General features: G+C 39.3%; 4 protein-coding genes and 1 long non-coding RNA gene across 5 annotated transcripts; 2 read left to right on the top strand and 3 right to left on the bottom strand.

Moving 5' to 3' along the window:
• Positions 1–42: 42 nt before the first annotated feature.
• On the bottom strand, positions 43–1,090 carry LOC310872769. The gene is made up of 2 exons (XR_014570421.1): positions 744–1,090; positions 43–309 (listed from the first exon to the last, which is right to left on the bottom strand). It is a non-coding gene; the product is annotated as an uncharacterized lncRNA (long non-coding RNA).
• A 2,931-nt stretch (positions 1,091–4,021) lies between these two features.
• On the bottom strand, positions 4,022–4,820 carry LOC310871885 (protein tyrosine phosphatase type IVA 2-like; the record flags this gene model as incomplete). Its single annotated transcript, XM_083783522.1, has 1 exon — positions 4,022–4,820. The coding sequence occupies exon 1, from the start codon at positions 4,553–4,555 to the stop codon at positions 4,022–4,024; it is 534 nt and encodes a 177-aa protein (XP_083639648.1). The 5' UTR covers positions 4,556–4,820.
• A 1,511-nt stretch (positions 4,821–6,331) lies between these two features.
• Positions 6,332–7,956, top strand: LOC310872768 (phospholipase A2-like). Its single transcript, XM_083784846.1, has 4 exons — positions 6,332–6,436; positions 6,824–6,980; positions 7,176–7,303; positions 7,715–7,956. The coding sequence occupies exons 1-4, from the start codon at positions 6,397–6,399 to the stop codon at positions 7,837–7,839; spliced, it is 450 nt and encodes a 149-aa protein (XP_083640972.1). The 5' UTR covers positions 6,332–6,396; the 3' UTR covers positions 7,840–7,956.
• Positions 7,957–10,481: 2,525 nt separating this feature from the next.
• LOC310871884 (phospholipase A2-like) lies at positions 10,482–13,881 on the top strand (the record flags this gene model as incomplete). The annotated part of the gene is made up of 4 exons (XM_083783521.1): positions 10,482–10,521; positions 11,115–11,271; positions 12,595–12,722; positions 12,865–13,881. 4 exons carry the CDS (start codon positions 10,482–10,484, stop codon positions 13,056–13,058), a joined length of 519 nt encoding a protein of 172 aa, XP_083639647.1. The 3' UTR covers positions 13,059–13,881.
• prkab1b (protein kinase, AMP-activated, beta 1 non-catalytic subunit, b) lies at positions 13,881–21,461 on the bottom strand. The gene is made up of 8 exons (XM_083784836.1): positions 21,380–21,461; positions 19,985–20,154; positions 19,275–19,444; positions 18,692–18,785; positions 17,804–17,918; positions 16,446–16,579; positions 15,409–15,477; positions 13,881–14,777 (listed from the first exon to the last, which is right to left on the bottom strand). The coding sequence occupies exons 2-8, from the start codon at positions 20,120–20,122 to the stop codon at positions 14,700–14,702; spliced, it is 798 nt and encodes a 265-aa protein (XP_083640962.1). The 5' UTR covers positions 20,123–20,154; positions 21,380–21,461; the 3' UTR covers positions 13,881–14,699.
• Positions 21,462–22,319: the final 858 nt, after the last annotated feature.

Genomic DNA, 22,319 nt, shown 5'->3' with positions numbered 1-22,319 from the left:
ACGATCTCTCATTTCAAATCATTTATTTTTTGATAGTTGTGAGTTCTCTTACTTGAGTTAATTAGAGGCCACTAAATGGATGGTAGATTCCTATTTATAGTTGACAGCAGGCATTTACCCTCAGTGGCCTAGTTATTGGGTATATTATTAGTCGTCGCTGGTTTGGACCTACACTAATTCCAGAACAGTTTAACATTGTTGATGCATTAACTTAACTGACAAATCAGAAATGTCCCACTGTGATGTTGGACTGTAGATGCCTGTTTGGCCCAACCATTATACACTTATTTCAACTGCCTCATTAGCTAGCTGTTATAGAGCGTCGCAGTCCCTCCCCCTTTCAGAACGACGAGTGGCCCAGGAAATTAAATGCAATGCATTTCTCCCATAGGATTTTCTTTAAGTATTTATTTAAAGACGGTTACGCCGCGGACAAAGCCAACTCGGATCGTGACAAATCATGACAATGAACACAATTTCTTGGGCCGATTAATTTTTCTTCTTAATTTATAAGAAGAAAAACAAAACAAATAGTGTTGTCTCATGCCTTTAATTTCTTCTTTCTAATAATTTAATCGGCCCAAAATATTGTGTTCATTGTCATGATTTGTCACGATCCGAGTTGGCTTTGTCTGCGGCGTAACCGCCTTTAAATAAATACTTAAAGAAAATCCTATGGGAGAAATGCATTGCATTTCATTTCCTGGGCCACTCGTCGTTCTGAAAGGGGGAGGGACTGCGACGCTCTATTGCTCACAGCGTAAGCGCTGAGGAAACATTCTTTGTTCTGTTTGTTACGTTCATGGCAAACTTCCATGACAAAGCCAGGATCGAGTCAGTGTGCACCTGATGCTGACAATTGGAGCATTCTTAAGCCCTAGGGTAAACCAAAGGGTCAAGACGGTTTTAGCGGTGTGATATGTCTTGTTGCACGTTGACCCCTTAGAGTATATATTAATAGAGACGGCACCGGATTTCTCCTCCCACTTGCATTAAGTTGCTCTAAAGCGCATGAGGCGATTTCACTCCTCCTTCCGGATAGGAACAGAGTGCATTCTGGGATTGATTGGCCCAAACACATGAACGCGCTGGCCGTTGACTATCATTGCACGTGTTCACATATGAAACAGCGTTCACGTGTCATCATGAACGTGCGCAATGATAGTCAACGGACCAGCGCGTTCATGTGTTTGGGCCAGCGCTGCAACACCAAATTCGGCCACTATGTCCATTTCGCCTCAGGGTTTCCACTTTCCTCAGGGTGCCGTCTCTATTAATATATATTATATACTTTAAGGTTGACCCACATTGACTCTAGTGATTCAACGCATGGAATTCAATGGCCCAAACCACACCAAAGGGTCAAGACGGTTTTAGCGTTAACTCCTTGCAACCGTTTGGACCCAAGGAGTTGCATGGTGACCCTTTGGTGTGGTTAGGGCTTTAGTTGCTCGAGTCGCTTTTGCCCACATATAGGTTGTGTCTGTTTCTTGATATGACAGAGCTTCTCAAAGTGAGTCAGTGACAGAATTAGGGAGAGTATGGAGATGCAACAGTTGCCTGACCATTCCATTTATGACTGCTGCTCTGGTCAGTCTTCCAGTCAGGGCAGGAATTTCAGGGAGGCCACAAAGGCCATGGCTGTCGTTGCCCCCCAGTTTGGCCTTGTGCCCCTAAAAAAAATTGCATGCCCTGAGGCCAGTGGCCTTAATGCCCCAGCTGACTGTAACACTTTCTCCAGTCTTTCTTGTTAAGGGTATGCGCGTGACATACCCGGAAGTTATGCAGAAAAAAACTTCTTTCTGGCCTTGACAGCCCATACATCCAAAAATCCTATCTGATTGCATTAAACAATGTCAAACTCACCTTGCCACTTGCGCATACCCTCTATATGTAGTTGTAGACACTGTGGGCTCCATCTTGCGCCACCCCTTATCCCTAAACCTATATTGCCATTTTTTACTATTTTAAAACATGTAAAAATTGTTCAACTAGCCAATCTACATCGACACGTTATCTTATCGGCTATTTGTACTATTTTAAAATAGTAAAACATGGCAAATATGTTTAGGGGCAAGGGGTGGCGCAAGATATAGGGCTGTGTCTCTTTCTCGTCATGTAGACACCAGTGTCTTTTGTTGAGATTCTGAATTCTTATCTCCCCCGAGTCCCCATCTGGAGCATGGATCAGATTGTAAATACCATAACTTATTTATTTCACTGCAGATTGTCTACACTAAATTTAAAATCATCCTTAACCCTTAAATTCAATTATTTCAATGGACATCTTGTTTTATGTGATGGCCTGGCCTTTTATGTTCCTGTCCTGGTATTTGTGCCCTCAAATGGACAACACCAAAGGCCAAGTGGCCTCGCCCCTAAAATTCCAGACCTGCTTCCAGTCATTGTTTAAATATTTGTAACATCCTGGTGTCATATTAAAATGCACTATTCAGTACAAATAAATGTCTTAAGCACTCATGAAGGATAACCTGCCATCTCCGAGGTATGAAGTAACAAATGTCCCTTAGCGTACAGAGACATTTCATGAATGTGTGGTTTTACAAGTTCAACACTGCCTGTCAGGCTTCCAGGTGAAGGATTATATATTTAAATTAAAAAGTAAAACACTTTTGCAAACCCTGTTTTAGACAGTGTTACTAGACTGCCATGCTAATCATAATCATTGAATATAGATGACGCTATTTAAAACTACTAAACTGAAAGTGAACTGAAATAAGTGAAAGGATCGAGGAAGACATAACTATTACAGGGGAACCTTTTCCAGGTCAGTGCAGTTGTGTACAAAAAACACGTGTGAACTTGTGAAGTGAGTGGTGCCCTTTATCATGATTATGTATAGTATTGGTTAGCAACATTTAGCAGCACAGCTCAAAAAGTAACACACCAATACAATACAATGCATTCACGTTTTATTTTTATTCTTAAGCACTGTTTTTAGAACAATTTAAGAACACACAGGGAAAAAATGAAAGGAATAATTGCTAATATAAAACCAAGACAATTTAAGAGCAATTTTTAAAAACAATTGCAGATTTTGTAAAAATTGTTGCAGGTTGAAAAAATAAGAATTAGGATGGACTCCAAATCTGTCCGTTTCCCATCTCGAGAACCGTCCTACTTCAACTTCAAACTCAATGTGTGTGACCCGAGGGAGTGCTGTGCCTGGTCTGAGGTCGATTCCTCAAAAAATATTGATCAATCTGCAGATCTCCAAACTGTAAATGGAAATCCCGATGTCAGCAATATGTCTGTGATCCTTGTATGCCCATATACGGAGATTTCATCTTTCATCGTCACATGGAGAGTCTTCATTAATATGTCATCATAGCCCAAGAGGGACATGCGCTCCCGGGGCATCATGCTTATTATTTCTATAAATCCACAAATTCTCTGTATTCTTTCTCTTTGTCCTTTTTATGCCTATATTATGGCATTCTCTGTATCTTCTGTCTGTGCCCCTTTTATGCCCATATATGGAGATCCTTCATCAATATGATGTCATAGACTGGCCTCCAAGTACTATGACAATGGGTAGTAAAACAGGCATTCTGACAATGGGTAGTTGCAACAGATATTGCATAACCATCCACCCATCCATCTTCAAATGCTTATCGGGTCGCGGGGCAACAGTTCCAGCAGATCAGCTCCAAACTCCCCTCTCCAGAACAATTAGCAACTTCCTAAGTTCCTCCTGGGGGATCCGGAGGTATTCCCAGGCCAGTGTGGAGTTATAACCCCCGATCTGGTCCTTGGTCTTTCCTAGGCGTCTCCTCCCAGTGGGACGTGTAGCAAGGAGCTCCCTAGGGAGATGCATCCATACTATATACCCGAACCACCAAAGCTGGGTCCTTTCCAAGCGAAAAAACGGCAGGTCTACTCCGAGTCTCTCCCATGTGATCTCTAAGGGAGATGTCAGCCGCCCATCTGAGAAATGGGTTGACAAATCACCACAATAATTACTTGACAGCTAGCTTTCTGTTAATTGCTTTATTACAGCCTACTGCACACAGCAGTTGTGGCTGTGGTTGAACCGTAAGCGCAGACTGCGCAGACGCATTTTGGGCCTATATTTCTCGAGGTAAAGAAGCTGCTTGGAGTTGAAGGCTCCACGTCTCGTCTGCCTTATGAACTGTACCGCATCCTCATACTTCATGCCACATTCGATGAGGGCTAAAGCCACTAAGACTGGAGCTCGGCCCAGGCCCGCCACACAGTGGACTGCAATGCAGCAGCCGGGCACCTCGCAGAACTTTGTCTTCAGTAGGCTGAGCCAGTCCTCAACGATCTGTGTGGGGGGGGCATTGCCATCATCGTAGGGCCAGTCCAAGACTTGGATTCCTTCCTTCTCGACTGCAGCTTTGTCGTATGTAGGGTCACAAACTCTCACCAGTGTGTTCACCCCAAATCTCTTCAGCTCCTCTGTGAACCTTTTGAGCGTGTACGTGTTGGGGCTGTGGGTGATGAGAAATCTCATCCGCTCATAGGCAATCTCAACTGCAGGCTGGTTCATCTTGGCAATATGACGGTCCATTCAAACTAATCGATTGGCTGTCAAGAAAGAAAGCAGAAAGGCAAGACCTCTTACCCGGCTGGGACAAGAGTTGGTCAAAGGACTATGTTGGAAATTCACAGGGAGCCCCCGTTGAATCTCATTTGTTTCCCAGGTGTTGCTGGAGTCAGGGAGGTTTCTTGGTCTCGCAGTCCAGCTGTGGAAGCCTGATTAACCTGTTAATGTTTCTAATGTTTCTGGAGTAAACATTAGAAACAGTAAAGCTGACTGAATTTAGAGAACCCGTAATTGTGCCGTAGAAAGCGAGTAATGCAAATGTAACTATGATGACCTGGACGTCGTAGTTGTATTGTTATTACTTCAAGTATCACACTTTTATAGCTGTCTCGTATCTTGCATCATCAAATAGGTCTATGACGTCAGACCTTGACCAATCACAGAGGTCAGGTGTGCTGTTGGAAATACTGCATACTGGCGTAACCATGGCACCCTCACTGATAAACTAACAGGTAATATTTACCTGTTTGTTTATCAGTGAGGTTGGCATTCGGAGAGTTGGAGCACGAAATATCTTTATACTGTATTTATATTTGTGCATAATCTGCCTAACTGTAGAAAGATGTGTCAAATTAACTGAGTTTAATTTGTGAAATTAATTAGATGAAAAATGTTAACGCAATTAATCCATGCTTAGATGATCCGTCCCATACATACCATAATCCCATCGACTCTGCACTATAGCCCTATCTGGATGGCAATAACCAACATTATGTACAGGCTGTACATTATGTACAGGCTGTGTAAAAGGCTGCACAATTTACATAAGCAGATGAGGCTCAAATCACATGGGGTGAGAGACAGAGACACCATCCGGCCACATTGGATTTGTTATAAAGAATAAGATATATAACATACATACAGTACTATGTTTAATGTAGGCTATAGATCCACCTTCTGACATTTATCTTACCATTCCCACAACAACATACAGAAAAACAGGGCATATTTTGGACATAGTTCGAATGGTGATTAATTGTGATTAATTATTTTTTAAACTGTGATTAATCTGATTAAAATTTCTAATCGTTTGACAGCCCTACTTTAAACAATGATTTTAAAGAAGATATGCAAAAAGTACAATATGTATGAAGTATATTTGTTTTTTTTTGTTCTTATTTGTCAGCATGGTAAAACACTCGTGACACACGTGAGCTCAGTGTGAAAATGTATGGGAACCTACACACATGTTATGACAGCAAGGCAAAGAAAGGAGGTGTGCCCACTGTATAGGGTTAAGGTCAAGGAGGGTCAAGGAAAAAAATGACAACAGATGAAAACAAATATATGTTAAATATGCATATTCATGTTTAAACAATATTTACATATTTTGCTCAGTGGAATACATGGATGTGAGATTCCTACCAACAAAATCCTGCTTCAATAGTTATTTGGCAATTAATGAATGGCAATATACTGCATTACAGTATGATATCCTTGATCATACTGTTGAGACATAAGTACTTTGATGCACTCAAACAGTATATGCATATTACAGTATCTACAGTACAGTTGGCTTATAGATGAATCTAAAACTGTATATTCATGCTGTTTTATTTGTGCTTCTTGGCTCCAAGAGTAAAGTAAAAAAAAGTAAATAATAAATAAATATGTTTTAAGATAAATTGGTTATGTTCTTTGTTTGCAAACCTTCTTTAACTAATAATACTACACGTACCCCTGGGTCATTACTCCCTCTTGTTATTTACCCCTTATCTCTTCCTATCTCCAGCCACCTAACACATCCAGCGACCACCTATAAAAGCAGTGTTTTTTGTGCTAGCTCTGTAGCCCACCCTGTCACCATGAACATCACTTACCATCTGTCCCTGCTGCTTTTCACTGGTAAGACTGACATGAACAACTTGTACTTTAAAGAGTCCTTTTAACCACTTAAGTCCTATTTTATGTGTTAAAAACAAATTAACATTTTAAATTTATTTTTTACTTAAAATGTTTTTCACAACGATCAATTCTTCACCCCAAAAAACTAATACTGACTGTGGCAAATTAACTTCTCTATACTTCATGAGGTGGCTTGTTAAATTATGATTATTCTTTTTTGCTTCTTTTTACAACAGGCTATAATACATTTGATTAAAAAACTATATCTTTAAAGTCAAACGATACATTGATTATTAGAAAAGTATTGAAAGTATTTGAGAAGACCTGCAGCTGTTGTATTGAACTATAAAGTCATAATATACTGATTGCCTCATGTCTCCTTGCTAGCCTGCATGGCCAGTGGCGCATTACTGCCAAAGGCCTTGTGGCAATTTGGAGGCATGATCCAGTGTGCCCAGCCAGGGGCCAACCCTTTGACTTACAATGACTATGGCTGCTGGTGTGGATTTGGTGGGAAAGGTGCCCCTCTTGATGAACTGGATGCGTAAGATATTTGATTTGTTAAATGCCACCGGTGCTTAGACTAGGTGATGTAGATCCTACACAGACTGGAGAGCTGACAGCATTGCATGTATAAAATAGATGACATTTTAATTCAACAAAAATCAGAATATTCTCTAATGAGGATTTACAGAATTAAAATATTCTCCAAAGTTTGACTTTTCACTCATACTTTCAGGTGCTGTAAAATCCATGATAATTGCTATTATGCTGCCAGAAGGGCTCCAGGTTGCACAGCCATTGCCGACCTTCCATATGTCCTGCTTTATGACTATACCTGCACCAACCAACAAGTCACGTGTACAGGTATAACACTAATTTAATGAATGGTGCTTTTTTTGTTTAAAAGAAAACAAAATGTAATTTACAGCAGTGTGTTGGTGTAATGTTGAATTGAATAACATGGCATTATTCAGACTATATTTCTGGCTCATGAAATCCCAGTAACAGCACAGAGTTAGAGGTTTGATTTCAAATGGGGAGAGCCGGGAGACCCATGCTAAATCTTTTGGGATATGCATTAATAACTTGGTAAGAAGTATCCATCAAATGTACATTATATGGAATTAATTCACTCATGTACAGTCTGTTTCTATATTTAAGCTCAAGCTCATACTGTCCATATTTTAAATAAACTGTGTATGATTGATATAACAATATCATGGCTGGCATATGATAATAACCCTTAGTACTCCCTGACTAAATCTGTGTCCGCAGATACCAATGACAAGTGCCAGGCTGCTGTGTGTGAGTGTGATCGAGTGGCAGCCCACTGCTTTGCCCAGAATACATACAACCCAGAAAACAAGAACGTAGACCAATCACTTCACTGTGTCGAATAAACATACAAAATCCAATTACTCATACTGGAAATTAAAGGTATTTAACATAATTTGACATTTATTTTTGTTGCCCTCATTAATTCTGTGACATCCTTGGTTATTTATTAGGGTACGCCATTGACAATGAAGGGAACATTTACGTCATCTTGTCCCTAACAAACATTAAATGCCATTAACAATAAAGATAATTCAATGTTTGTGTTGGAACCGTTTGGCACCTAATTAACATGAGTTAGACTTTAATATAATTAGCGCCCCTCACTTCACACTTTTCCCCCTCACTTTATGTTTCTTTTCCCTTTTTACCTCCTTTATGATGAATTTTTGTTCTGTTTGACTATATAGAAGTGTCTATTTGTACGTCTCTAAATGTTTTGATGAATTGAACATGGTGGACCCTCTTGTAAACAATTGTAATGCTTAATTGGGTCGTCCACTCACAGTTAACAGTCTTTGTATTGATTTTGTGCTTGAAATGTACTGTAATTCTGCAAACTGTTAATAAATATTTAAATCAATCAAACACGGGTGTGATTTTTGAGTGGTGCAACCACTCCTACAACCAGCAATGTCCGTGTACACCTATGTGGTCATGAGCACCAGTATATGACTATTAGTACCAGTAGGGGGCGCCAGAAACAGAGAGAGGGATAGTGCTGCTCTGTTGCCTGCTAATGAGAGAGAGAGGGGGGGGGGGGGGGGAGTTGCACCAGTCAGTTCACACAGGTGTGATTTTTACCTATCTGTGACCCTTTGTTTATTTGGTCAGTTTATGACCAATTACCACTTATGTTTCTGTACCTGTATTATTATATAAATAAATATTTATATTTACTTTCAAAATAATGACACCTTTGCACAAGGTTTATACTGTATGTCCTTGGCTCTTTGTTCAGGCATGGAAATATTCCAATTAACCATTCATAATAGCAACTGTGTTTGTCCCAAGATTAATGTTTACAAATCAAGATAAAAAATAAATACAGAATAGACATTAGACACGCAACTCTTTGTTGCCACTTTCACCCCATGGCATCCCAATTTTTGTCAGTTAAGCAGAAATGTTTGGAAATTTTATAAAATGTTCAGAATTATTCACAACTTTTCTAAAATGATCAACAAGTGAGCTAACTTTGAGTGAATGTGAATAATTCATATGTGCAAAAGGGGGAGCTGTATATGTTAATGATCCATTCATATTTCATAGTAAAGGTCCTTACAGACTGGACACGGAAAAACGCAGCAGTGTGCAAGGACCTTAGTCTTGAATGGATTATCACACGAGTCCTGTAGACACAGAATTCGGTCGTCAGATTTTTCCAGTTAGTTTTACTGTGGACTCACCTTCCTTGACCTTAATGGCACTCTTGGGGAGAGTGAGCCGGGAATGTTGTGTATTTATTTACTTATGGAATAAGGGAAATACGCCATTTTGTTATAAGCAACTAATCGCACAGCACCTTTAACCCCACAAGCATAACTTAGGTTCAAGATTCAAGAATGTATTTGTTACAACCCCTAAAAGTACACAAAAATAAAATAATATAGTCCTCAGATTAAGCACTTAAACACTAAATACTTGGTCGGCTCCATTTTTCTATGTACATTAAATCTCTTAACCAAAAACTGCCAATCTACAAGCTCACGATGTGGTCTTAAAAATCCCAAGAACTCTTCTTCTAAGATACTCTGAAATCTCTTTGGATCAGGTCACAATTCTAACGACCTCCTTTCAAAGTCATTATTCCCCACATGCGTGTTTAAAAGAGTATATTTCAAGAACATATCCAAAAAGTGCAAGTGAAATTGTGAATGTTTGTGTACTCCTGTACATTTATTCTTGTTTGTTAACATAAAACAGCCAGTGCACGTCACATCTCTGTGTGAAAATGTGTGGGAACCTGCACACATGTTATGACAGCAACCTGGTGAAACCTGAACTTTCATTTAAACAAAGAAAAGCAAGAAACGTGTGATATCAAGGGAATAAAAAGGAAAATATTAATATTAATAATATTAAAGGACAAGATTATTTTAGCAGATTTTGTGGCATTAGTATTCCAAAGGACAACAGTGGTAAGAAAACAACTATGTTGTAATGATTACATATCAATGGGGAAGGGAATACATATCCCACAATACTTTATGCAAGCGAGATTCCTACCTACAAATAAATTAAGGTATTTGATTTGAATGACTTTTAATGTCAATATAAATATTCCATTATAATTATAGTGTGGTATCCTTTATACTTTTGTGAGTATTTCTCATTTGAAGCATATAACCCACATACGACAGTATATACACATAGTCTAAAGCTGTCTTTGTCTCACTAATGCTTGTTTGCTCAATCCCAGAGTAAATAATGAATTTTAACATTATTAATAACTACACTATAGTAACTTATTGGACAAATACCGTGGAGTGAAAGCACAAAACGATCTAAAACAACAAAAGCTCAACTTCAAAGCTACGGTACTTGAGTTAAGTATTTTATTACCCAATACCCTGTGTGATATAATGCCAATTGCCAACCCTGTTATTTACCCCTTATCTCTCAATATTTCCACCTCCTAACGCATCATATAAAAGGTCTGGCCAATGTGTTTCTTTCTGCTGGCTCTATAGTTCACCCTGTCACCATGAACACCACCTACCATCTGTCTCTGCTGCTTTTCACTGGTAAGACTGAAATAATAACTAGTACTTTAACAAATAATGTTAAATAATAATAATAGTTTGTGAGCTTGTAGATCTGCTATTTATTTAGTTTTGATTGAAATATTTGTAAAATGCCTGTAATGACATGCTCAAAAAAGGGACTCCGGGGTTTAGGTGGTTAAACTCTCTGGATTTTAACAATCTATAATATCTTATATAATATTTCTACCCAAATAAGTTTGTAATAATAAAAAAGGAAAAAAACTACTTAAGTAAATGTATATTTTAACTTACTACATTAATAATACATTTTATTTAAAGTGCCTATCATTATCTTCATAAGATTCACATGCTCCCCCCCTTTTATAACTTTGTATGTCTCTAAATGTTCTGATCAATTGAAAACGGTGGACCCTTACGTAAACAAGTCTTAGTGCTTTTTCTGATTTTATCCTCGTAGCAGTTTTTGTATTGACCTGTACTTTCGCTAAAATGTACCCATTCTACATAATGTGAATACAATTTTCAATCAATACCAATTGATGCCTTGAGGAGACCTGCAACTGTTGTATTGAACTATATGTTATACTGATTGCTTCATGTCTCCTTGCTAGCCTGCATGGCCAGTGGTGCATTACTGCCAAAGGCCCTGTGGCAGTTTGGGCGTATGATCCAGTGTGTCCAGCCTGGGGCCAACCCTTTGGCTTACAACAACTATGGCTGCTGGTGTGGATATAGTGGGAAAGGTGCCCCTCTTGATGAGGTGGACAAGTAAGACATTACTTTTGATTTGTTAAATGCCACTGCTGTGCTATATTGTGCTTAGACGTGCACAGGCTGGAGCTGAAAAAGCATTCAGTCTAAAATAGAAGAAATCATATTTTGAAGTTTAGTGCCATCCCATTCTTTGGAATAAACACATCTCATTTGGCCAGTTTGGGGGGTATGTGTGTGTGTGTAATCAGCCATAAAAATGCCATATCGGTATCGGATCCGTCCTAAAAAGAAGATCCTAAAAAAAACTTGGAAAAGAGGCTATTTATTGATTGATTGATTGATTGATTGAATACTTTATTAACAGACTTTGGGTCAAGCCCCTAGGCTTAGGGGCTTGTCTTGTTTCCATTGTGGTCCTCTATATCAGGGGTTCTCAACCTGTGGAATTAGTATCCATTTATGATATATTTTCTCTAATATTAAGGTTGTATTGGGGGTGGGAAGGGGGGGGGGGGGTCGCGAGACATGGCCAAAGCATTCCCGGGGGTCCCCAGCCAAAAACGTTGAGAACCCCTGCTCTATATAATATTGGAATCAGTCAGAATCAGTATCGGCAGATATGACCCTGCAAATAACCAGAGATTGGATATCGGTCATAATTTCATAATCATGCAGACGTGCACACCATATATATATCATATCATCGACTACTGTAATGCCCTGTATATTGGAGTCAACCAGGTCTCCATATCTCGCTTACAGTTAGTCCAGAATGCCGCCATACACGTAAGCGTGACCATATTAGTCCTGTACTAGCCTCCCTCCAGTGGCTTCCTGTGCGATACAGGATTGATTTCAAAGTTTTGCTTTTTGTTTTTAAATGTTTAAATGGTTTGGCACCCATTTATCTCTCTGAACTACTCAAACCGTATGTTCCCACAAGGACCCTCAGGTCCTCTGACCAGCTTCTCCTGGTGGTGCCTAAATCAAGGCTGAAGCTTAGAGGGAACCGGGCTTTTGCAGTCGCAGCTCCCAAGCTCTGGAATGAGCTGCCTCTGCACATAAGACAGGCCCCCACTCTTCAGGTGTTTAAATCACGCCTCAAGACATATTTTTATTCTTTGGCTTTTCCTAGCATAGTATGAGCTTTTTGATGTTGAAAGTGACACTGTGTACTGTATGTTGTTTGTTTTTAAATGAAGTTGTGATTTTTATTATTTTATTGTAAAGCACTTTGGTACAACTTGTTATTTAAATGTGCTATAGAAATAAAGATGGTATGGTATGGTATGGTATGGTATGGTATATTATACAGAGGATATGGAGCATTAAAAGAAATCCACCCAAGTTTGACTTCCCCCCCCCCATACCTTTCAGGTGCTGTAAAACCCATGATGACTGCTACTATGCAGCCAGAACTACACCTGGTTGCACAGCCATTATCGACCTTCCATATGTCCTGACTTATGACTATACCTGCACCAACCAACAAGTCAGCTGTACAGGTAACATTAATTGAGCGATTGGTACTTTGATATGATTTAAATAAAATGCAATTCACAATAGAGTTGGTGTAATGTTGAATTGAATAGCATAGCTTTTATTTATATTTAAGGTGAAGCTCATACTATTATATTATATAAACAGTGTATCAAATAACAATTTCATTGCTGGCATATGCTAAACCTTACTACTCCCTGACCAAATCTGTGTCTGCAGATACCAATGAGAAGTGCCAGGCTGCGGTGTGCGAGTGTGATCGAGCAGCAACCAACTGCTTTGCCAAGGCTACATACAACCCCGAAAACAAGAACGTAGACCAATCACTTTGTGAAAATTGAGCAAAATCATGCCCAACAAAATCAAATTGCTTATTAAAGGTATTTGACATAATCAGATAATAGAGAATTCTGTTTATTTTTCTTTTGTCATTTGTCAAACAAAATATTAACCTTGAAAAAAAAAAAAAAAATAGCAGTCCAAATAAAAACACCCGTGACATGCAAGGTTTCAAGCTATCTGTGACCTTTTGTTTCTTTAGTCAGATATGGCAACCTACCACTTACTGTACGTATCTGTACCTGTGACTGTACTTGCCTCACTATTACAGCTTGAAATGTAATGTACTGTAAATGGGGCCACGTCACTTTAGTTGAGTTTATGAAACGTAACAGATTGACAACACTGTAACCCTTTGTAAACACTGTAAACCCTGTAAAAAAAGAAAGAAGAAGCGCTACGGTCCTTTATATGTAGAGAAAACTGTAGACAGGTGCTCTTTGGAGATGTTTAAAACAAGACAATTAAAGCCTTTTTTATTTTAAGGGTGCAGGCAAATAACATGACGTTTTGATATCAATACATGTTCATCATGTTGACCCTGTAAAGTCTTTAATTGTCTGAATTTGCTCCAGTGCCTCCCTTCTTCTTACACGTCACAATGCAACCACGTGTAAAAATGCAGATCTACAAGCTCACAACAAATTGGGGAGCAACTTGTTCCAGAGCTTGTAGATCTTTTTAAGGGCTCTTGGCCCCATTGCCCCCGCCGGCAGCGGCTGTCCACCTCTGAACAGCGCTCAGCAGGTGAATGGAGACCCAATTGGTCTCCAGTTCCAACTCCGATTCCGTTGCGGATTTACCCTGGGGTTTAAGAGGTGGCTAATTTTGAGTGAGTGTGAATGAGTTTAAGAATGTATTGGAATATAAAATGTATGTTTCCAATAACATCATTAACAACAATAAAAAGGTTGGTTTCAAAATGACAGATTCACCTTTTGAAAGTGACACAGATTTATTGGCATCAAAGTAAAAGTCACGGAATGCATACTGTATAAAAGTGAATATTAATCAAGGTATTATCACACTTGAGTCATTTGACACAGTTTATGGTCATCTTGGATTTCACTATTTTCTATGTTGAATAATAAACACTAGGTTACAGTTATAACATGAATATACAGCATTTTGAAACAGAAAGCTTATATTTTTGTTTTGTTTTTCATTAAATCTTTCTGTACAATTTTAAATCATTCTTCCCTGTGAACACTCAGGATGAGTGAATTACATACAGTATGGAAAGACACTGGACTGGAAAATGATTTGTTCTAGCATTGGAAAACCAATATACTGCTATTCTTCCATTTTGCAAAAGCACACCATTTCCGTCTGTGATGTTGATAGAGTACAACTGCATCACTTAGTACACAGATGAACTATCGTGTTCTACTCTATAGAGTATTTAAAACAGAAATATACAGCATGTGGAATTTAATTATAGCTTTCAAAGAGGCACAGTCATTGACGGAGTACAACTCAATCACCAGGTACATATGAACTGTCGAGTTCTACTCCATAGGCATAGAGTATTTAAAACAAAAAAATATAGAAATGTATAAATTTGTAAAATATAACAATGTAAAAATGCAATGCAATGCATTTAATTTAAAATGGAATAATATATGGAATATTGGAATTCCTCATTATATTGGTTTGTACAAGAGTGTCGTAACATACTTCTTTTTGTAGCGGTGTGTTGCACTGAGAACCATCACCCCATCCTAAAATACAAACAAATGCAGCGTTTAGGTTGGTACAGCATACCATTTAAAAATAATTTTAGATATGAGCATCAGAAAAATGCTTCAGAATGCCATGCAGGCCAGGGTAGCGTTCTTTAGATGCCTTGTATACAGGTTAACATTGCATGTTGTTTTAGCTTGTTTTGGTCAGTGACATTCTTGCGTCCTTCTCCAAGCTCCAAGATCTACAAGCTCACAGATTAGGGTTGTCCCGATCCGATCAAGTGATCGGAAATCGGGGTTGATCACGTCATTTTCAAATGATCGGAAGGAAAAAAATGTGATCGGGACATCCCTAGTTATATCCATATCATGATATTAGGCTGGATATTGTCTGTGATTTTGGATATTGTACTGTGATATGGCATAAGTGATATGGCATGAAATTATATTATTGGCAGATACTCGAAATTAAATGATCGGAATCGGATCGGAAGCAAAAACACGTGATCGGGACATCCCTATCACAGATGCATGTCTACATTGTATGATTACGTATAAATTAGGCTTTGTACTACCACACATGACTTTTATGGTGTATGCTATGCAGTTGACTTCTGAAATATACTTTTTGTCAAATACTCTAGAGCTTATTTTCCCTGTAGCTTACCTTGATGGAAAGAGCATAAAGGTGATTGAGCATCACATGGTTGGGCTCTGGAAGCAGGGTGGGGTCACACTAGGATACAGAGGAAGGCCAAATCATTAACCAATATGTTTGCAACTCAGGTGTTTGATCACTTAGTAGGGTGCATACCACATGGGTGTATTTTCTGAATGTAAAAAAAAAAAAAAAAAAAAAAAAAGATGCTCGAGAAGGATGCTTCTCAAAAAGAGAACTTAAAAAAAAAGAAAAGTTTAATCTTCAAAAACATAACTTTTTACTACTACTTTACAAACAAAGACCTTAAGCTTAGCTCCAGTGCCGCCGCCAGGCACAGTAGACACTGTGCACAAACATAGAAGAAATTTGCCATTCTTATCCCCAACATTTGGAGGAGAAATCTGGTGCGATGCGTTTAGATTCAGATGCCTTCCAAGAGAAAAGTATACAGAGATCTTTGTTTACATCTGCCTCCTGTAGTCTACCTGCTTGTGGCAATTAGCCCTTCACCAAGTCCCTCCCCAACCCATCCTTGTCCAATTTGCACGTTAGCAGCGTTACTTCTTGGCCGAAAATTCACTGCATGTCACTCACCTGTAGAGACTGACACCGTCCCATCTCACTCCTACAGAAAGAAAATCCCATAACGACAATCCTGTCCCAATCCCGGACCAGAGTAAAAAATAAATCCCGCTCCCACTCAAAATTACTCCCACTCCCGTTGACCTTTCATTCCCGTCCCAATCCCGGGTATAATACAAATTTTAATCCCATCCCGTGGGAATCGCACAGGACCCACAGGAATCTTGAATCCCCTGTTCTCTGTCCACATTTCCCCCATCTCTTTGTCTTTGCTGTATCCGTCTGGATAATGCATACAGTACTTTTTTTGTTTTTGTTTACTCCAGATTCTGGCATTAGGATGACTTGTAACTTGCAATAGTAACCCTAAAAACTGTTACATTTCCAAAAGTATGGTAGTAATTCTTTTGTTGATGGATATTTCATTTTGGAGTGTGTTCCAGCAGAAAATGCACACTTACAGAAATGCCTGTGTCCTTGTTTAGCAGTACTTGGAGCAAGTGAGGTGGTAAGATAGGAGGACTCTTAACCTTGTCCTCTGTCTTCATTATATATGCATCCTGGTGGTAGGGGCCGGGAGGGGAACTGGACAGGTCTGGAAAAGTACAATCACTTCAACAACAATAGTATACAACACAGCACTTCAAATCATTGAACTTTAATAGGTTAGCAAAGTTCTTTGAATAAAGAAATAACAGTACTGATGGATTCTAATGGACTTCTTATTTTCTTCGAAGACCCCCTCTAAAACGAGATGATGCATCTCAAGGGGCTATCCTTTAAATTAAATAAATGTAATATATTATGGATTGGCACTCCTAGTTGCCAATCAATTTACTATTGGATTCGCAATAATTACTATTACAATTATTATTGTTTGATGCTTTTGCATTCTCATAATATATGTACATTATTATGCTACAATACATAATATGATTGTATTTTTAGATATTGATAACAAACACAGGAGACGAATGTCTAAAGAAGCAAAACAAAGAGTACACAAGATGTAACAATAAAGACCTACTTGAACCTACAAGTATAGAATAGAGCTGGGCAATATATCAATATTAAATTGATATTGTGATAAGAGACCTGGATTTATTCTTTTATATAATTTTTATCCCACGATTTTGTAACCCATTTTTCACCCCTGTGTCAATTATCTAATGTGATCCTGGGCTCTACACACCCTCCGCCAAACAAGTCCCCATATATGGGGGACATGGGGAGAGCAACGGACTTGAACTCATGCTTCATGCCTGAGTGTCCAAGTTGCTCCTTTTCACCTGACAGGGGGGGGGGTGTTTCCCTGGTTGGACATAGCGCGTGAAAGGAACACGTTATTCCAACCAGTTCCTTTCTCCTCCATCAGGCGCCCCAGCTGGCCAGGGGGAGGCAGTTTAGAGACCAGGATTACTGCATGTTTTTTGTGAGGGTACCTACCCTAGGGGATACGGGGAGAACATGCAAACTCCACACAGAAAGGCCCTTTCGCCAACCCCGCCTCAGGTATGGGCACTGATGGAGGAGGAAACACGCCGCCAGCACCCACAGCGTCTGTAGGTGCCACCGTGCCCCCGGAATTAAACTTTTAAAGGCTGCATTACACTGAAGTGACACTCACCTTAACTGACTGTTCTACCCATTTTATTATATAGACATTACTGATGATTGATTATTCATGAAGTCTCATTTTGTAAATATTTTGTAGCGCCATTATTCAGTCCCACAATGATGTATTTGGTAAAAAAGAAAAGAAAAAAAGACTGATATTTGTTTGCAGCATACGCAAACACAGATGTGATTGTGCCTGTACCTGAAATATCTGCAGTTTCCTGTGAGTCAAGCCTGAGGGCATCAAAAACTTCAAAGTCTGTTCTCTTCACCTGGATTGTATTATTGACTGTTCCAGTTTTGCTAGTCATAACAGCCTAGAATGGAGATAAAATGTTGATATTAAGTGACTAACAATGCAAACTCAAGTTGGAGAACTAGCATGTGTAAAGGTATGAAACTTTCCTTTTTCTTCAGTCTAACATGATCAACCACAATGTCAAAATCTTAAATTCTATTTACATGCAAGTTAAATAAGCCTTTTCCATTGCTGATATTGCTATATAGCAAAAAATATATAATCATGAATAACTAACTATTCTTCCATAAACAATAAAAGCATATCATCAAGGCCTGGGCCATGGCTCAGTGGTCCAGGCACCTTGGCTAGCAATCCAGTGTGGCAGTGTGCCGCGGGTTCGACTCCCCACTGCATGCCCCCCCCCCCCACATCTCTCTCCACATTTCCTGTCCCTCCATAAAAAATATAAAATAAATGCGAAAGCCACAAAAAAGAAGAAAGAAAACATAAAAGCATATCATTATACCTGAAAGCATGCAGCTAAATTAATTTATATTTCAAGAACTCATCTGACAGTCACATCCAGCAAAGTGTAGTTCAGGGGCCGCGGTCACACATGGCATGACAACAGGTGTAACAAAATGTTCCTAGAATACGATTTGATGTGTCCCACCCAGTCATCATAGGTTTAGTTGCAACTCCCCAATGGCATTTGCAAGGGCAATTGGTATGACTGTGACAGTTTTGTTGCAAGGAGTTGCGACTAGCATTGGTGTTTGTTCAGTGGTTTGGGCCAGAGACAAATGATAGTAGTAGTAGTGGCAGGCAGTCAGAAAACTTTCCACTCACCCCATTGGGATCCAAGGTCCACTGTCCATCTACACATAATTTATACTGGTGCTCCCCCTCTGGTAAGTCAACGATAGCCACAAAGTTGTTCTGACTGTAGACATCACATAAAAAATGGGGGGGGGGGGATGTATCAAATGCCATAATTCCGATTATTCTTGACATATCATCGCTGTCAGTAATAAACCTTGTATCTCCATAATTTATCTTATTTTCCCCCCATAAATTAATGCCCAATTTTACACTTCATATGACAGTGTTGCTCAAAAGTAGCTAAAAAGTCTCCTTTACTTGGAAATCTGTTATTTTCACTAGTGTTTAAATAACACATTACAATCTTAGCCTATAATGACATGACAAATTGGGACACCAAATTGAAAGTGATTCATTCTCTCTGTGGGTTTTATAAACATTAAACTAATGAAAAGTATTAACAACAGATATTGTGTCTATAATAACTACATTGGATCACAGGTTATTATTTTTTTTTACATTTTCTTAACAGTAATCGACAAGGTTTACGCCCGATAGCGACGATATGTAGCATCTTGGCTAATAATTCTGTTATCTCTCTACCCACTACCTTTTATTTAGTGGGATCTTGGTAGCCCAGTTGTTAAAAGAACCAGACACAAAGACTTCTTTGGCACCCCCTGTCCATCTGAAAACAGTGGGCCTAGCTTGTGTTGAACATTTAGTGTCACTCTCCAAGTCCTGTTGCCAGGCCAGAAACTCTTGGATTTCCTGTGGAGCCTGGACAAGATCAAAGCATATTTTTTGAGTTGGTAGAACCAATATGTGTGTAATATTGGAACTTAAAACAGATAGGTTCCAGGTCAGTTTGGAAATTCTCTCACTGTTCTCAGGATAAACACAGGACAAACACATATGATACAGTACAACCCAATATCCATATTAGTCCGGCAGTCGACAGGCTTCTTTTGTTTAAAGTGGGAAATTTGGTATAGTCTTTTTTATTGGCCTAAAATATTGTCTATATATATATAGACAATATTTTAGGCCAATAAAAAATACTATATACCAAATTTCCCACCCGTCAACCCCGGTGGGAAAGTCCCCAGGACGTCTTTGTGTTATCCTTTTAGCCTAAATGTCTGACTGTACCTCGTGCTGTTTACATTTCTGACTAATCAAGTATTCAAACAATGAATCATTATATTAATTAACAAAACGCTCGTAAAATCAGATGTATTTCACAACATTACACCAAACATCAGCAAGGGCGAAGTGAACCAGTTGGATAAAATGTCTTTCATTATTACTCATAAATACTTTTGCATCTTCTCTTTGGAAAAGATCTGGATCGTCTGTGCTGTCTATCAGGATGTTGGAGCGTGGCTCTTTAGCACCATGCCCATCTCGATATGCCTTTTCTCCCTGGCCACCTCGGTCACTGCTGCTGTTCCCCATCGTCTCTCTGTGGCATCAACAGTCAACAGCCACTGCAACACACACAACACATCAACTCTTCATTACAACACATAAACCCTTCATTAACACCAAACATCACCACATCATTCACAACAATCCTCCAATGACACAGTACTTACTTACAGTAGTTTACACCACAACCTAGCCCTAGCATGGATGGTTGATATGATATCATATATTACATGCATTGGATTCTATACACAGACAAATAGAACACTCAATGCATTTTTCATGGCGGGTGTCACTGTCATCTGATAGATGGCATTGTTGTTTTGGGGTGAGCCTTCAGCTTTTTATATGCTCTGTGTATACCGTACTCACTCACCCAGTAATTAATTGCTGTAATGGGGGTCATATTTTGTCAGATATAGTAGCCCAAACCAAAAGTAAACCCACATACTAAAGTTCTGATAGAACATGTGCGAGCAATGTACTAAAATATGTCCATGTTTCCACGATGAGATCAATCACACAGACCACATTCTGTGTGACTGGGTGGCATTCACACCACAACAGCTGAAATTTTGAAATACACTTCAATTAGGCATACAGTATGGGACACACAAATTGGCAGGTGCATTTGTAGTTGGTGGCCAATTTGTGTGTCATACTCGTAGTCATCATACTGCAAATGTCACTGGGAATCTCGTGGGGTTGAGGACAGGTACATAGACATACTAGTCAGTCTTCTGTTATAGTAGATGAAGAGCTCATTAATTGTTGGATTATTGGATGAGTGTTCTATGCCATTCTAGGGCTTTTTTTCTCCCTGGAAATAAAACGTCTGGGTTTCCAAGGCTATTCTAGGGCTAATCACAAAGTAATTCCAATCCTTTCTCACCCATTCACCACATTTGCTCTAGAGAATGGTTGATAATCCATCCAATAGCAGCACACATGTAGGGCTAACAACATCACAGATTCACAGCGCCACTGTCGCCACACAAGACTGGCACAGATCAAGCCGTGTCAACATTCACTACTATAACTCAACGTGACTCACAGTAATTTTCCTCCTGAAGCTGTGCACCACTTAGTAAGAGTATGAAGAAAATAACCACAAGTAAACAAAAAATAATTTAACATTTAAAACAAACCTCCTGAGTTTTGCATTGTTTCCGTGTTATGTGTCTCGTCTCCGGATTCATAATTTACTAAACCAAACGTCATGGACGTGCGTATTAAAAGGTTTAAATGTCCCCAGATGAGAGGTCGTAGTTTTTACATTTGTCTTACCTTTAATTTTAACGATTGCTTGGGGAAATGCTTCAAACCTCGTCGTGTAAAAAACGTACTGTCTTGTGTCTGTGCGCTACTGCGCTGCTGTTTGTTGACGCAGTTTAAAGCACACCCCTTCCGCCTCCTGTTTCACGTGTAATTTATTCCGTAGTACGAGTCTGACAGTGACAGTGTCAACAACAACAACAACAAATCCGGTATTTAACTACAAACTTTAAAGTAAAACTGCCTGCTTCAATAAGGGGCATATTTTAAATGTAGGACATTAAAACGTGTTGCATTTGGTACTTTAACTATGCAATTCTTTTTTAAGAAATCATCAAATACACAGTTACAAAGGGGGATACATGAACAGTACCTATAGAAAAGGGGCCAGCTTCGAATTGCAGCCGCCCTAACTTCTCTTTGAGAGTGGCTTTGAAGGAGGCTAGGGATTTACATTTCTTAATGGATGTTGGTAGGCCACATTTTAGTGGCATAGGAGCGAAATGAATAAACCCCTTGTTTGAGCCGAATCTGGTTGAACGTGGTTTCAACCAGATTGGGGGAGTGAACTCCCCCTGGTGTTGTGATCGTGGATCGTGGCCTACATAAGTAGACGGTTTAGACTAGAGGAGGGTATAGGGGTGGTAAATTAAAGGATAAAGGGTGGGGTGAGGTGGATCTTTGGAGAGTGTATGGGGTGTATTCGGTTTCGGGGCCTACAGTAGGATACACCTATGTTTCTTCGACCTTAGCCCCAGCCAACCACCAACCAGCAGCATAAGGCTATTTCATTTTCTGGATGAACATCATAAGACTTATTACCCTTTCATTTCCTATGGCAGTAATTTTGGTCTGAATACACCACTCCGAATTCAATGAGTGGTGGATCAGCAGTTGTATATACTCAAATGCATAGTAGGAAAACATATAGCACTTGAGGCAATCGGATGAA

This window comes from Protomyctophum parallelum (assembly GCF_964188405.1).
Source record: "Protomyctophum parallelum genome assembly, chromosome: 15".
In the NCBI taxonomy this organism is placed as follows: Eukaryota; Metazoa; Chordata; class Actinopteri; order Myctophiformes; family Myctophidae; genus Protomyctophum; species Protomyctophum parallelum.
This window is presented reverse-complemented; position numbering and strand designations above follow the sequence as displayed.